Source organism: Trachypithecus francoisi, unplaced genomic scaffold, assembly GCF_009764315.1.
Source record: "Trachypithecus francoisi isolate TF-2019V2 unplaced genomic scaffold, Tfra_2.0 Contig01451, whole genome shotgun sequence".
In the NCBI taxonomy this organism is placed as follows: Eukaryota; Metazoa; Chordata; class Mammalia; order Primates; family Cercopithecidae; genus Trachypithecus; species Trachypithecus francoisi.
In genome coordinates, this window is record NW_022681432.1 from 2,047,714 (window position 1) to 2,064,137 (window position 16,424).

At 37.1% G+C, this 16,424-nt stretch overlaps 1 protein-coding gene across 1 annotated transcript in view; it reads left to right on the plus strand.

Moving 5' to 3' along the window:
• CHM (CHM Rab escort protein) overlaps nucleotides 1-16,424 on the plus strand; it is a 189,460-nt gene that overhangs the window by 60,370 nt on the left and 112,666 nt on the right. Inside the window, 2 exon segments of the mRNA XM_033233292.1 lie at nucleotides 7,290-7,362; nucleotides 10,201-10,325. Coding sequence (XP_033089183.1) covers nucleotides 7,290-7,362; nucleotides 10,201-10,325 — 198 coding nt within the window.

Here is a 16,424-nt window from a genome sequence, read left to right on the forward strand (position 1 = left end):
AGGACTTCCAATACTATCTTGAATAGGAGTGGTGAGAGAGGGCATTCTTGTCTGGTGCCAGTTTTCAAGGTGAATCCTAGCTTTTGCCCATTCAGCATGATGTTGTCTGTAGGTTTCTCATAGATGGTTCTTATTATTTTGAGATGTATTCCTGTAATACTTAGTGTGCTGAGAGTTTTTAACGTGAATGAGTGTTGAATTTTATCAAAAGTCTTTTCTGCATCTATTGAGGTAAACGTGGTTTTTGTCTTCAGTTCCGTTTATGTGATGAATCACATTTATTTATTTATGTATGTTGAAGTAACCTTGCATCCCGGAGATGAAGCCTGCTTGATCGTGGTGAATTAACCTTTTGATTTGCTGCTGGACTCCATTTGCAAGTATTTTGTTGAAGATTTTTGCATCAATATTCAATCAAGGATATTGGCCCAAAGTTTTCTTTTTCTGTTGTATCCCTGCAAGGTTTTTGTTTCAGGATAATGCTGGCCTCATAGAATGAGTTGGGGAGGAGTCCCTCAATTTTTTTGGAATAGTTTCAGTAGGAATGGTACCAGCTCTTCTTTTGTGCATCTGGTAGAATTCGGCTGTGAATCCATCTGGTCCTGGGCCTGTTTTGGTTGGTAGGCTATTTATTTCTGATTCCATTTCGAAGCTTGTTATTGGTCTGTTCAGAGAATCAGTTTATTCCTAGTTCAGTCTTGGGAGGGTATATGTGTCCAGGAATTTATCCGTTATCCATTATGTTTTCTAATTTGTATGTGTAGTGATGTTAATAGTAGCTTCTGATGGTTATTTATATTTCTGTGGGGTCAGTGGCAATATTCCCTTCGTCATTTCTAATTGTGTTTATTTGTGTCTTCTTTCTTTTCAAATCTAGCTAACGTCCTATCTTATTAATTTTTTCAAAAAGTCAACTCCTGGATTCATTGATCTTTTGAATGGTTTTTCCTGTCTTCATTGAAATTCTTGGTTGCAAATCTTTTTCTTTAAGAATGTTGAATATGGGTTCCCAATCTTTTCTTGCTTGGGTGGTTTCAGCTGAGAGGACCACTTTTAGCTTGATGGGGTGCCCTTTCTCTCTAGCTGCCTTAAATGTTGTTTCTTTCATTTTGCCTTTGAAACATCGGAAGATTACGTGTTTTGGGGATGATCTTCTTGTGTAGAATCTTGCAGGGGTTTTATGTATTTTCTGTATTTGTTGGCCTCTCTAGCAAGGTTGGGAAAGTTATCATGGAAGATATCCTGAAATATGTTTTCCAAGTTCTTTGCTTTTCCCCTGTCTCTTTCAGGGATGCCAATGATTTGTAGATTTTGCCTGTTTACATAATCTCATACTTCTCAGTCATATTGTTTATATCTTTTTATTGTTTTTTATTTTTGTCGGTCTTATTTTAGAGAACCAGTTTTCAAGTTCTGAGATTCTTTCCTGAGGTTGGTTTATTCTGCTGTTAATACTTGTGATTGCATTGTGATATCCTTGTATTGTGTTATGCTGCTTTGTCAGATTTGTTAGTTTTTTTCTTTTAATCCAGCTGTTTCATCCTTCAGCTCTTATATTGTTTTATTGTGATTCTTGGCTTCTTTGGGTTGGGTTTCTCCATCTTCCTGAATCTCAAATATTTTCATTTCTTTCCATATTCTGAATTGCATTTCTGTCATTTCAGGCAGCTCAGCCTGGTCGAGAACTCTTGTTGGAGAACTGGTGTGGTTGTTTGAAGGATGTACAACACTGGCCATTTGAGTTACCGGAGTTCGTGCATTGGTTCTTTCTCATATCTGCCTATGGGTATTCCTTTAACTGAAGCATAGACTGAGTACAGTCAGTAGACTTCTTTTCTGGTTCTTTTCACAGGACCGAGGCTTTGTGCACAGTCTTTATTGGTAGCTGACTTCTTGTCTTTGGTTTAAGAGAGGGCTATGTTAGTGAGTATTTTTGGTCTTGAAGCCTTGGCGTGTCATCCAGTAGGTGGCACTTAAGTGTACTGGTTAGTTGGTAGATTCTTGCTTGGTCATGTGTCTCTGCTATGTTTCCTCACAGTTGCAGCCATGTTCCCTGTCAATGCTCTGAAAGTATGGCTTCCTTTCCCCCTTGAGTGCTGGCTGTAGACCATGACTTAGTGCTCCTGAGCTCCCCACTGAAACTGGGGTGATCTCAGTGTTTATGTTTTTTCCGCAACTTGGAGGCAGCGGAGTAAGGGACCTTAGTAGTGATTTTGGCCAAGGGTCTTTTACTTGTACCATGGGGGCTCCACCCCAGAGAGATGCAGGTCAGCAGTTGCTCAGTGCGAGCAGTCCAGGATTTAGGATCTGTGCTCTGGGCCCAACCTGGGTGTTCTCTAGTGACAAGCAGTGGAGGGTGGGTGTGACCTGTGGGAAATGGAGTGACCTCTTTTTCTGTCGACTACGGTTAGTTGGAGATTTGGGTAAAACACTTAGGATCTTTGCTTCTTCACTAGTCCGAGGGTAGCAAGGGAATTCCACTGCAGAGGCAGTGGCAGAGAGGCTTTCAGTTGCTCCTGGAGGCTCTGTCCAGGGAGTTGCGGAGCTGCTACTGGCTTAATAGCTCTGGTGAGGGTAGCTGGTGACCCAGGCCTGGAGGACCTGCCTGGTGCGGAGTTATGGGAACGGGCTCCTGTGTAACAGTCTGGCTGCTTTTCTGTAGAGCTGCTATGGTATGCTGGGTGCCTGCTCCAGTTGCTAATGACCTTGGATTTTCCAGTACCTCAAAGTATCAACATTGAAGGCTGTGAGGCAGCAAATATGGTGACCTGCCCCTCCCTTTGGGAGATCCATCTGAGGAAGATGTGGACTTGTTGCCAGACTTAAGGCACCTGTAGAATATGGCTGGAGACTTTGGTTGGGAGGTCCTGCCTCATGAGGAGGAATGGGGTTGAGGTTCCACTTAAGAAATGCTATCTGGCCATGTTTTTGTAGAACAGCTGTGCTGTACTGGTGGACCGCTTCCGTCCCTGGTTGGCTTGGACTCCCCAAAGCCTGAAGGCTGGAATGGCTATGTCACCAAAGAGCAAAGATGGTGGCGCACCCTTCCCTCTGGGAACTTCCTTCCAGAGAGTTTTCATATCTATTTTGGCCAGAGAACACTGGCGAGGGCTGCTGGTTCCAGTTGGGAGGTCCCACCCAGTGAGGAGGAATGGAATTGGGAGACCACTTAAAAAGCAGTCTGGTCACATTTTTATAGAGCAGCTGTGCTTTGCTCGGGGACCGCTTCTGCCCTGGCTTGAACTCTCCAAAGCTCTAAGGGTGGAAGGGCTAAGTTGCCCAAACAGCAAAGATGGTGGCCTGCTTTTCCCTCTGGGTGCAATGTTTGAAAATTTGAAACCAGGGAGGTTTCAAATTTCTTTTTGGCTAGAAAACACTGGTGGGAGTGGCTGGAGGTCCTGGTTCCTGGTTCAGAGGTCCTGCCTAGTGAGGAGGAATGGGATTAGGGACCCCCTCTAAAACAGCAGTTTGGGCCCGGGTGCAGGGGTTCACGCCTGTAATCCCAGCACTTTGAGAGGCCGAGGCAGGCAGATCACGAGGTCAAGAGATCAAGATCGTCTTGGCCAACACGGTGAAACTCTGTCTCTACTAAAAATACAAAAATTAGCCGGACGTGGTGGCACATGCCTGTAGTCCCAGCTACTCGGGAGGCTGAGGCAGGAGAATCGCTTGAACCAGGGAGGTGGAGGTTGCTGTGAGCCGAGATTACGCCACTGCACGCCAGCCTGGAGACAGAGTGAGACTTCATCTAAAACACAAAAAAAGCAACAAAAAAAATCGTCTGGCCACGTTTTGTAGAGCAGCTGTGCTGGTCTTGGGGACTGGTTCTGACCTGGGATGGCTTGGACTCTCCAAAGTCCAAAGGCTGGAAAGACTAAGTTACCCATATAGTAAAAATGGCAGCCCGCCTCTCCCCGTGGGAGCTCTGTCTCAGAGAGGTGCGATGCTGCTCCCTTTGGCTGGCTAGAATTCCAAGCCAGTGGTTCTTATCCTGTGAGATGCCATGGAAGTGGGGCCTGCAGATTGTTGCTGCCCAGTCCCCTGAATTCAGCCCCTTTCCTAGGGGTATGTATGGGGGTCTAGCCTCCCACTTCTTTGGAGTCGCAGCTTCTTTGGCCGGGTTGCCTGGAAGTCACAGTCAAGTCCTGACCCCACTCCCAGTTTGTGATATTTTTCATCATAGATTAACTTTCTCCACAATTTTATATAAATGGTATCATGCAGTATGTACTCTTTGGCTAAGGCTTTCAGTTAGCCTCATGTTTTTGTGATTCATTTATGTTGTATATAGCAGATGGTTATTCCTTTTTATTGGTGAATAGTATCCCATTTTATGGATATACGACAGTTTGTTTATTCATTCTCCTGTTGATGGATACGTGGATTATCATCAGTTTGGGGCTATTAATAAAGCTGCTGTGGAAAGACTTGTACAAATATTTTTGTCAGTATATGCTTTTCTCATGTGTAATTGCCTAGAAATTGAAATTACTCGATCATAAGGCAGATATATATTTATCTTATAAAAAACTGCCAGCTATTTTTAGAAAGTGCTTGTACCGTTTTTATGCTCACCAAAATAAATGAGCATTCTGGCCCTCCACATCAATACCAGGTATTGACAATCTTTTAAATTATTTTGGTGGCTCCATACTGGAATCTCATATGTTTATTTGTAATGCTGCTATAATATGCACTTACCTAATGATATTGAGTACTTTTTCATGTGCTCATTAACCATGTTTTTTTGTGACGTGTCTCTTCAAACCATTTGCCCCTTTTTACCTTTTAATATCTGTCTTATTAAGTTGAAAGAGTTCTTTATATATGCTGGATAACAAACCTTTAGTTTTACTTTTTTTTTCTTTTTTTTTTTTGAGACGGAGTTTTGCTCTTTGTCACCCAGGCTGGATGGAGTGCAATGGCACAATCTTGGCTCACTGCAGCCTCCACCTCCTGGGTTCAAGCAATTCTCCTACCTCAGCCTCCTGAGTAGCTGGGACTACAGATGTGTGCCCAGCTAATTTTTTTCTATTTTTTTAGTAGAGATGGAGTTTCACCATTTTGGCCAGTCTAGTCTCGAACTCCTGACCTCAGATGATCCGCCCACCTCGGCCTCCCAGAGTGCTAGGATTACAGGCATGAACTACCACGGCCGATCAATACCAAGCCTTTATTAGATATGTTTTGTGAATATTTGTGTCTGGCCCATTCATTTATTAAAATAATTTATTTTGTAGGGAAGTTTTTCTTTTGAAGCCTAATTTATCAATAGTTTTAATTGCTTTTTGTGTCCAAAGAAAGTTTTGTCTGTCCCTAATGTTGCATTTTTGATATACATTTATTACTTACATATTGGTATATCCATTCAAATAAATTTTACTTTAATCTTGAAGCTTTCACCCATTAGCCAGTGCTGCTCACTTAAGACCTTATGTTGATTGCAAATCAATCTAAATATCTCAACAAAAAAAATACAGAGTCAGTAGTTTCAGGTTTTTTTCCCCTCCTTCAAAGCCTAGGATATTTTCTAGTTTTGTTGAGTTTTATATTTGAAGAATGGAAAGAGATAGCAGAACTGTATTCTTCTCAGGCAAGAGGGATGAAAGTATAAATTGCTATGGGGAAACCTCAAATTCTAACATTCCTCTGTCTTCTCTATAGCTGCCATCACCCACCTTCTCCTTCCTTTCACTGTTCTCTCTGACGCAAGGGGTCACTGCTTGTAGGTTTCCTGATTCCAACATTTTAGTAAAGGGTGGCCATCTAGAATTGCTACTATAGCTGAATTCTAGCTAAATTTTAAAGACCACTGGAGATTCTGGACAGTGTATGAATTTACATTATTTCCGAAGAGACTGTCAGATGTAAGTACAATATGATTTATATTAATAAAGCTACTTTCACAGGCATTTTATTTAACCCTTTTCTCTGTTAGAGAAAAGCAGTACTTGTTTGGTAAAATGCTTGAGCCTAAAATCTGCTTACTTTTCAGACCTATGTCAACAGTTGATTTAAGAAACGTGAATCAGAATTGGGAGATGATCTCTAGTAGCATTGTGCAAGAGTTATTTTATATTGTATTTTATTTCATTTCATTATTTTATTTTATGATGCGGTCTTGCTATTTTGCACAGGCTGATGTTGAACTCCTGGGCTCAAGGACTCCTCTCTCTTCAGCCTCCCAAGTAGCTGAGATTACAAGTGTGTGCCCCTGTGCCTGGCTGGAAGATTCGTGTTAGATATCACATTATAGGTTTTATTTTTTGTTTAATTGTTTAAAAACCTTTCATGAATTTTTATTTTATTAGAGAAGCAGAGAAGCAAAAATAAAAATGAAACAAAACCAAGAATCCCCCTCAACCAGAACCAGAATGGGTGTTGTAGATGGGATCAAGTGTACTTGGGGGCTCATCATACAGAGTCAGTAAGTGCAAATCGTTTTACAAGGATCGGAGGCCCAATATGCAGTGAAGAATTAGAGTTCTGGTTGCAGAAAATCCCCACTTAATGGTCTAATGTCTACAAGGTTTACCTGATCCTAGTTAGGAGACCTCTGGGTTGTCCAAAACAGCGATCTTCACATGACAGAGGAATGAAGAATAATAGCTCACCCAGTTATTAGAGAGAATTTTGTTTCTGTTACACTTATTGCAAATGTCTTGACGTGATGTGAATAACTGTTTCCCAGCATCTCCTTTTATTTTTGGCCCTAAAGGCTAAGGATAGCACAGGGTCTTCCGCTTTATCTAGAGTAGCCAATTGTGTGTCTGTGTGTTTGTGTACGTTTTGTGTTGGAGATGGGTTTGGTGGCGGGTGGTGGTGGTGGTGACGGCGGCGGCGGAGGTGTTGGTGGAGGAGGAGGAGATTTAAGTACTTACAGAAAACTTAGCAGCTGTTTTTCAGTAGCTTTTTTTGAGATCTATCAAGATTTTCTTCCTTGCCACATTTGTTAACCCAGGAGTCATATATATTTATGTTATCTGCTAAATGCCCATGTCAAGCCGTTCACGTAATCAGTGGAGAAAGCTTTAAGGAAGCCAAAGATGTTTTTTAACTCCTTATATGATGAAAAATTTCTTTTGGGATCTGAGAGGCCCACTTTTAGCCTACCACTTCTACTTATGTGAGCATTCCAGTTATGTGTACTTCTGAACTCTTGAGGCAGTAATATTAAAAAGTGAAGTAAGTTTAAGGGTTAAGATGGTTTGTTGATGAAGATCAGTGAATTGATTTTTATACCCTTTTCTTTACTCTTTTTTTTTTTTTTTTTTTTTTAATTGTTACAGAAGAAGCTACTATGGAGGAAACTGGGCCAGTTTTAGCTTTTCAGGACTATTGTCCTGGCTAAAGGAACACCAGGTAAAGTTTGTATCAGATCTTTTAATTTGCTTTGTTTTATTGTATGTTACATAGTAACCCTGCATTGAAGAAAACCCTAAGCTTCACCTATAATACGGGATTGATTCTTTATTTTTCTTCACTTATTTTATAAAAAACATACAAAGTCACCTTTTCAGCTAATATTTTCCCAGTGTTTTTATCTCGTTTTAAATATAAATAGAGGCTGGATGCGGTGGCTCATGCTTGTCATTCCAACATTTTGGGAGGCCAAGGCAGGCGGATCACCTGAGGTCAGGAGTTTGAGACCAGCCTGGCCAACATGGCAAAATCTCGCTTCTACTAAAAATACAGAAATTAGCCGGGCATGGTAGCACGTGCCTGTAGTTCCAGCTACTCAGGAGGCTGAGGCAGGAGAATCACTTAAACCAGGGAGGTGGAGGTTGCAGTGAGCCGAGATTGCACCATTGCACTCCAGCCTGGGCAACAGGGTGAGACTCTGTCTCAAAAAAAAAAAAAAAAAAAGGAAGAAATATATATGTGTGTATAAATGTAAATAGAAATGTTGGCTGAAGAGTAAACTGTTTGTACTTAATAACCATTTTCTAATTATTTGTGTGCCCAAATATGACAATAATTTTTCCCCAAAATCATCTTTAGAAAAAATATCCTAGTCCTTATAAAATCTCACATTTACTGGTTGCTCTTGGAGTTAGTATATTTTGAACAAACACCAAAAAAAAAAAAAAAAAGCCTAATAATTTGGGGAAGATACATTAATTTGAAATGATCTCAGTGGTGATTTTGTATTTATAGATGTCACCTGACAGAATCAGCCAAAAGAAAAATCAAAGAAATTTAGTATGAATTCAGTGATTTTTTTTTTTTCTAAGGATAGGATCTCAATACCAAGCTGTTTAATACCATTATAAAGAAACTGTTTAGGGATCATGTATAGCATAATATGGAGAGTCAGTTATGGAGTTTGCTAACTTTTATAAGACAGATTTAAAAAAAAGCTGTCCTAATCTTATGCAGATTGATACGTGTGGCTTGAAATGAAATTCTGCTGAGAGCATCATACAGAAGATCAGAAACTGCCGTATCGCCAAAGAATTTCGATGTTTGGAAAGGAGGATGATGTAGTCCAGAAAATTGTATTCAGTTAGCTAAGACTTGTTAAGCATTTATCATGTACCAAGCACCATTGCATTGATCGATTGATTTAATCAGTGTACATGACTTAATCAGTGTGCATGACTCAAAAAGTGCCTCTCATGATGACAAAGACACTGATATTGAAGATGCAGTGAAAATTCAGATTGAATATTGTTGCATGAAATGAGTATAGAGAAACAAGCAATATTTGTAAAGTAGCATTTCATATAATTCAAACTGTGTAAGTCAAGAGAGTAAATAAGTAGATATTTAGCTGTTTTGTCTGTATGCTTAAATATTCATGTGTTTACTTTGATCAGAAACTCTTTTTTACACCTTATTTTCGGGAAGTGTATGTGAGGGTCACCTTATATTTAGGCATATTTAGTACTTCCATGAGAAAATTTAGTGTAGATTCTCAGAACAACAATAGCAACATATACCCCAATAGTCTGAATGGAAATTTAAAAAAAATAATTTGGTGATGTTTTATATTTATTCAAATAAAAATGTTTTTCTGGAAGTTTAGTTTATTTTAATGCTTGTTTTACTCCAGGATCTTAACTCTGCCACTGTCTTTGTCTCTCTCCACTCCCTTTCCCTGGTCCACAGTTCTTTTCTTAGGCTGGTAACCTCATGTCTACACATTCAAAATTCTTGTATTTCACCTTCTCTTCTACTTACATTGGGATGTTTAGTACTATCTAATATTATACTTGATAATAAGAGCTGTATGTCACTACTTTTCTTCAGTTTAAAATGTTAAACACAGGACAACAAAGCCTTTTTAAAATGTTTATTGCCTTTATGACATTTGTAAGTTTAGAAATTTTCTGAGATGAATTTACTTAAAACATGTTGTAATTCTATTTTCCTACTAGTTCCTTCAGTATGTATAATACAATTTCACAAAGTTTTCTCTGAGAAAGATATGTATTACACAGCTTAAGATTTTAAACAGATTAAAAATTGATCCTTGACATTTGAAAAAGGCATATCTTGACACCTTCAAAAATACTCTGTATTCAAATACTCCATAAAATATAATTCGGAATTATTGAACATTTTAACAGACTACGTTCAACCTTAGTGAGAGTTTACATGCTTTGTTACACATTCTTGTTTTTTATTGTCTTTCTTGTTTTATAAGGTATTCAGGGACTAATTATTATACAGTCCTTAGTTATACTGGGCTGAATATTTTTCAGAAGTACTTTTATATGTAATCAAAATTTGATATGACTAGTGACCAGCCTTCAAAGATCTGAACATAAATAGAATGAAGTTATTTTGACTCTGCTGTTTCGACCAAAAAATGTAAAAAAAAAACCCTGTTTTTATTAACAAGTAATGTATATAACAGATATACTTGATTCTCAGCAGATAGAGGGTTGGTTGTCCTAGTTCTTAAGCAATGTCTAAGCAGCCATGTCCGAATGACTTTTTCAAAATTTCATATACCCTGATAGAAAAGTATAAATCAGATCTAGTTTTTGATAGTATAGATTTTACACATTGTTTTTCTCTCCTTCCTTTGAAGTTGGAACTCTTGTTGGACTGTCTTTGGTGACTCTGAGGTGATATCTTTTGAGTTTTGGTAAGATGAAATAAGCATGAATTTAGACAAGAGGTAAATTTTCTCAGAAAATGACATGTTTCACACTGCCCACTTTAATTAAAACTTATCTGTGTTTTGTTTAGGAAAACAGTGACATTGAAAATGACAGTTCAGTGTGGCAAGACCAGATCCTTGAAAATGAAGAAGCCATTGCTCTTAGCAGGAAGGACAAAACTATTCAACATGTGGAAGTATTTTGTTATGCCAGGTATGAAAAGTATTTACTGCAGGTAAACTAAGTTAATGTCTTTTTCACTCTTCTTCAGAAGAAGCCAACAATAAAGATTGAGGTGGCATTGGTTGCTACAAGTTACATTAATATGCTGGTTTTGCCTGTTTTTAAATGGAGCTTTCAGTTTTCTCTGTTTGGGTGATAATGATAACATCTTGCCTTAATGCCTCCGAATTTACCAAGCTGTTTTAAATATATTATCTCATTTGATCATTAAAACAATTCTGTGCTAGGGTAGGGCAGATAGTAGTAGTAATAGTTGGATTTTTTACAGAAGCCTCAATGGAACTTAAGGAGATTAAGTAGTTGCAGAAGGTCATGTGGCTTGGTAAATGGCAGGGCCACACTTAAGCTCTAGAGTGGTAGAACTCAAGATTAAATTCCAGAGTTTTTTCCTCCTGCTCCAGGATTCTTCCAACTATATCATCTTTCTTGAATAATACTCAGTGTAGCAAAATGGAAAATTATAATTTTTGAATATATAAATTTTGTGGGCATAATATTTGGGTACGCATTTTGGTAAGTTAGGATAGAACAGTGGGAAGTAATAATGTTCTAAGTATCTTCCTCTGAGAGAGATTCACTATTTAAAAACAATTGGGTTAGTTTACTTTTTCAAATGATACATGATTGACAGGTTGAAAGGTGATAATCACATAGTTAAGTCATTCAAGTAGTTGTAGAGTCCAGAGGTTTAGAACATCAGACTGTCAGGCACTTTAATAGTAATTAAAACTTAAAATTCAATACACCAGAGATTCTTCAGGATACGCTTTGTCATCTTACATATCATTTTTGTGGCAGAGTGTTAAGCATGAGCCTGTGAAAAGTTTGGGAACGTGCTTGACTTCTTAAGCTATGTTCATATCTTTCATGTAAGTAGCATTCTTTCCCTGTAATATGCAGTTTGTGTTCTGTGATTTTCTGTAAAAGCGCAGCCTTTGAAATGTCTGGTATAGATTATAATTTGTATAATGCTAAATGCCATTTGGTATGAAAAGGTGCAGCTCACTAGATCTTGTTCAGAGCCAGTGCTGAAAGATTTAAAACAGAAGATGATTTCAACTGAAAAGACATATGCTTTAATGAAATGAGGAATAAATAATTTGGTAACTTTCTTGTGTGCTTTTGTGTGCCCATGAATATAACTTGACTACAATATAGTGACAGTCACACTGGCCTTCCGAGAGATATTATACTTTTTTTGCTTCAAGGCCACTGATTACTTTTTATGATAATTGAGGTTAATAGTTTCTAATGGCTGAGTTGATACATTTCGAATGCAAAGAAAATTATCTCATTTTCAGTTCCTGATCTCTTCAGTTTCATTTGTATAACTTCTCAAAGTGAGAAACTAAATTGTTGTTGGTGGAAGTTTTGTTTGAAGACAGTGAAATAGAACTGTTATATGTTCCTCTTGCCAGTTAGAGCGTGGGGCAAACAGTGAATTGGGTAATGTTCTATATGTCTTAATTCACTTGGAAAAGTTAACTGGTTATTAATGTCATAGTAGTAAGCAGGAAAAGCCTTGAGAACATCCAGGAAAGTAGAGAAAGTACAGAAAACCCATTTGTAAGGGCTATCTATAGTAAGTGCTGGCAACATGGGTAAATAGGACTAACAATATCTCACTTAGCCCCAGCAAGGACTGGCATCCTTAATCTTTTGGATCATGTTCACAAACTTGAAATTATATGAAAGAGGCTAGGGCCAAAATAGTTGTCACAAAATTTTACATTATACAAGAGGTTATCATCAGCACTCACTTAAATCAAAAGCCTTATTTATTTACTACTTATATCTGACAACCTCATTTTCTGTGTGTGTGTGTGTGTGTGTGTGTGTGTCTATGGGTGTGTTATGTGTGTGTGTTTACCCCTAGCATTGTAGTTTAAAGCAGCAAATAGGAAGGGATATCTGCTAGAGGCAGGCAAACAGAACCACATGGAGACTAGGGTTATAGTCCTTAACTTGCTGTGTGATACTGAGCAAGAGATGTCTATTTTGAGTCTATGTTTTGCCATTAATAAAACGTGTTTGGAACGGTTTGGACTAGGCGATCTCAGAAGTCTCTCTGGGCTCTAACATGCTACTATTTTAAGTGCTACTTGGTAGAATAATAAAGGAGAAGACAGCATCGGCAAGCTGAAAGCATACTTTGGGCCATTTAGTGTATGGGTAAGTGGCTTTTCATGTCAGAAGATCCTTTAAGGCCATCACTATATTATAGTCCAGTATAACAGGTGATGATCATAATTGTATCCCAGTGTCTTCAGGCAAAAGTTAAATAATGTTCTTTATCCTCTACTTGAAAAAGTAGAGGATTTGAAGTACGTTTTAGAAAGACAAGTATTAAAAAATGATTAGAATAAAAATTGTACCATTTTAAGAGACGAGCTTTTGTTATCTAGAAAATTCTCTTACTTCCTCTTGAGTAAGTAAGAGTATCACCATATAGTAGATCTTTAACATTCTTAAAGGATACATTGCAAAATCTTCATGGATACCCTTTTGTAAATAATGAAAAATATGGTACAGGTTTCTGGCTTTTTGTCGTTGCTTTTTGAAACATATGTGTTAGTGATGCTAATGTTACATTTTGCGGATATGGAGTTTGTGTATATTTAGTTCCATACAATTTTATCACATTTGTGGGTTCATGTATTCACTATCACAGTCAAGTTACAGAGCAGAGCAGTTCTATCACCACAAGGACCCCTACTATTGTTTTTCTGTTAGCACATCTGATCTACTTCTTACTCACCCTACCATTCATAACTCCTGACAACCACTAATCTGTTTTCCAGCTCTATAATCTTGTCATTTTAAGAATATTGTGTAAATGGAACTGTATAGTATGTAATGTTTTGGCATGGGCTTTTTTTTACTCAGCATAATTCCCTGGAGATTCATCCAGGTTGTTGTGTGCATTAGTAGTTTGTTCATTTTTCATCACTGAATAGTATTCCACAGTAATGGATTTACCACAGTTTGTTTAATCATCCAGCCATTGAAAAACGTCTGACTGTTTCTAGTTTTTGCTATTATAAATAAAGCTGTTATGCAATTGTGTGCATTGGTTTTAATGTGACTTTCTCTGGGATAAAAGTTTTCATTTTTCTGGGATAAATACCTAAGTATATAATTGATGGGTCATATGGTAATTACATGTTTGCTTTTAAAAGAAACTGCTGAGCTATTTCAGAGGAGCTATACCATTTTACATTCCCTCCCGAAATGTGTAAGTAATCCAGTTTCTCCACATACTTACCTTAATTCGATGTTGTCACTTTCTTATTTTAGCCATTTTGATGGCTCATTTTGAATATTTTTTCATGTTCTCTTATTTGCCGTCCATAAACCTTTTTTTGGTGAAGTGTCTGTTCATGTCTTCTGCTTGTTTTTAAAATTGGATTAGTTTCTTACTGTTGAATTTTCAGAGTTAAAAAAAATCCATTCTAGATATGTATCCTTTGTCAGATATGTGTTTGGAGAATATTTTCCCCAAATCTCTAGGTTGTCTTTTCATCTTCTTTAAATAGGACATTTTGCAGGGCAAATATTTTTAATCTTGATGAGATCTAATTGATCAATTGGATGATTATTTTGGTGTGAAGTCTAAGAACTTTTTGCCTAATTATAGGTATAGATTTTCTCTTATTTTTTTTTAAATTATAGTTTTATGTTGGATGTTTAGGTCAGTGTTCTTTTTTGTTTTTCGATCTAAGGATATCCAATTGCTTCAACACCATTTATTGAAAAGGCTATTCTTCCTCCACTGAATTACTTTTATGCCTTTGTCAAAAATCAGTTGATTGTACTTGGGTGGGTCTATTTTGAGGTTCTTTATTCTGTTCGATCTATTTGTTTTTTCCTCTACCAGTATCACATTATCTTTATTACTGAAGCTATGTGATAGACTTTACTCTCAGATAAATTCCTCCCAATTATTTTTCCTTGTCAAGATTGTTTTAGATATTTTAGAGTTTGTGCCTTTCCATATAAATGTTTAAATAAACTTGTCTATGTCTAAAGAAAAACCTTGCTGAGATTTTGGTAACAATAGCTTTAATACTATAGATTAGTTTGGGAGGATTGACCTCTTTATTATTTTTAGTCTTCAAATCTATGAACGTGGTGTGTCTCTCTATTTATAAAGCTCATCTTTGATTTTCTTCAATAGAATCTTGTAATTTTCAGCATACTGATCCTGTACGTTTCATTAATTGCATACCTAAATATTTAATTTTCTTTGGAACAATTATAAATGGTATTGTCTTTTTAACTTTGGTTTTCACATATTCATTGCTACTATCTAGCAGTGCACTTGCCTTTTATTCTTTTGATTTTGGATATTTATTGAAATCTTGCTGAATTTACTTCCCAGTTCTGGAAGCTTTTTTGTAGACTGCTTGGGATACCTAGATAATTTTGTGTTCAGTAAAGAGGAAAAGTTTTACGTCTTCTTTTCACTGGCTGCTTTTTTGTTTTTTGGTTTAGTTTTGTTTTTAAGAATCTATTTTCTGTTGTGAGTCATGTGTTTTCCATCCACAGCCATATGCCACAGGTTAATTGTGTTTCTGCTTATCCTTAGGATCGCTTAATAAGCCCTACTTTGTTCTTTTTTCCCAGAAAGGAAGTTCTCATCACTTCCTGAGGACACTTTAATTATACACTAATGCTGGGCAATCATTTGAGGTCTCTCATTTGCTGAATATATTGTTCTTGCACTTAGTGTCTCAGCATATGCAATTCAAATCCATAATCTGGCCAAATGACAAATTATCAAAAGTACTACCCTTAAATGATTATTCATGCCAAGAGTTTAGTGTATTTGCTTGTATCAAGCAAGTAAATAGATATGTCAAACTTCAATCATTGGTGCACTATATATGAGGAATATTGTTTTAAATGTTTTTGTAAATTTCTAAAACATCATGTAAAAATGACTTCATAATGATAGGAAGGCTAAAATATTATGATGTGTCTTGTCACTTTAGACCAGATGACTTAGCTTATTTATAGAGTTGGTGTATATTATGGTAGAATCTATGGTTTGATTTCTTTCTTTTTTGTTTTTCTTTGAGACAGAGTCTCACTTTGTTGCCACGCTGGAGGACAGTGGCGCCATCTCAGCACACTGCAACCTCTGCCTCCCGGGTTCAAGCGATTCTCTTGCCTCAGCCTCCCGAGTAGTTGGGACTACAGGCGCATACCACCATGCCCAGCTAATTTTTGTATTTTTAGTAGAGACGGGGTTTCACCACGTTGGCCAAGATGGTCTCGATCTCTTGACCTCGTGATCTGCCTGCCTTGGCCTCCCAAAGTGCTGGGATTACAGGCATGAGCCACCGCGCCCGGCCTGTGGTTTGATTTTCATATATGCCACTGATTATTTAACATTAAGGAAGAGTAAAATGTATATTTCTTGGTCATAAACAATATTATAGCCATACTGATAGCCCTTTTATCTTTGATTGCAAGGAGGACTGGGCAAGAATTCAAATGGATTAGTGCAAACCCATTGCCACTGCTTGGAAAATACCTCAAAGTATTTGGGCAGTGTAATTCTAATATATGTATTCTAATATAAATATATAGGGTGTATTTATATGTTATGTATTCTAATACATATATTCTAATATAAATATATAGGATAGTTATTTTTTGTCATGATTTATTTATTTAAAAATATTCTGAAGTATTATTCAACTTAAAGGTTTCATGATCATTTCAACATTAAATTTAATAGTTTGGATATTGCAAAACAGGCTAAACACTAAAATGTAAATTGTAGTAATTATTCTATCATAGGCTAGGTTCAAGCATCATCAACTGTGAAGAACTATCCAGATTGTTTTATCAGAGCTTTGTTTTCTTTATTCTTCCTTACAATAAGTGGGCTACTTAATATTTTGGACCTAAAATATTTTTGCTATACAAAAATTGTTTTTCATTGAAGTGATTTTTTGTGATCACACAGTCAAGTTAATGGAAGGGAAATGAAAAAGGACTAGCGTTTATTGGATATTATCTTTGTGGCAACTGTTATGACCTGTTGCTTTACATATTAAT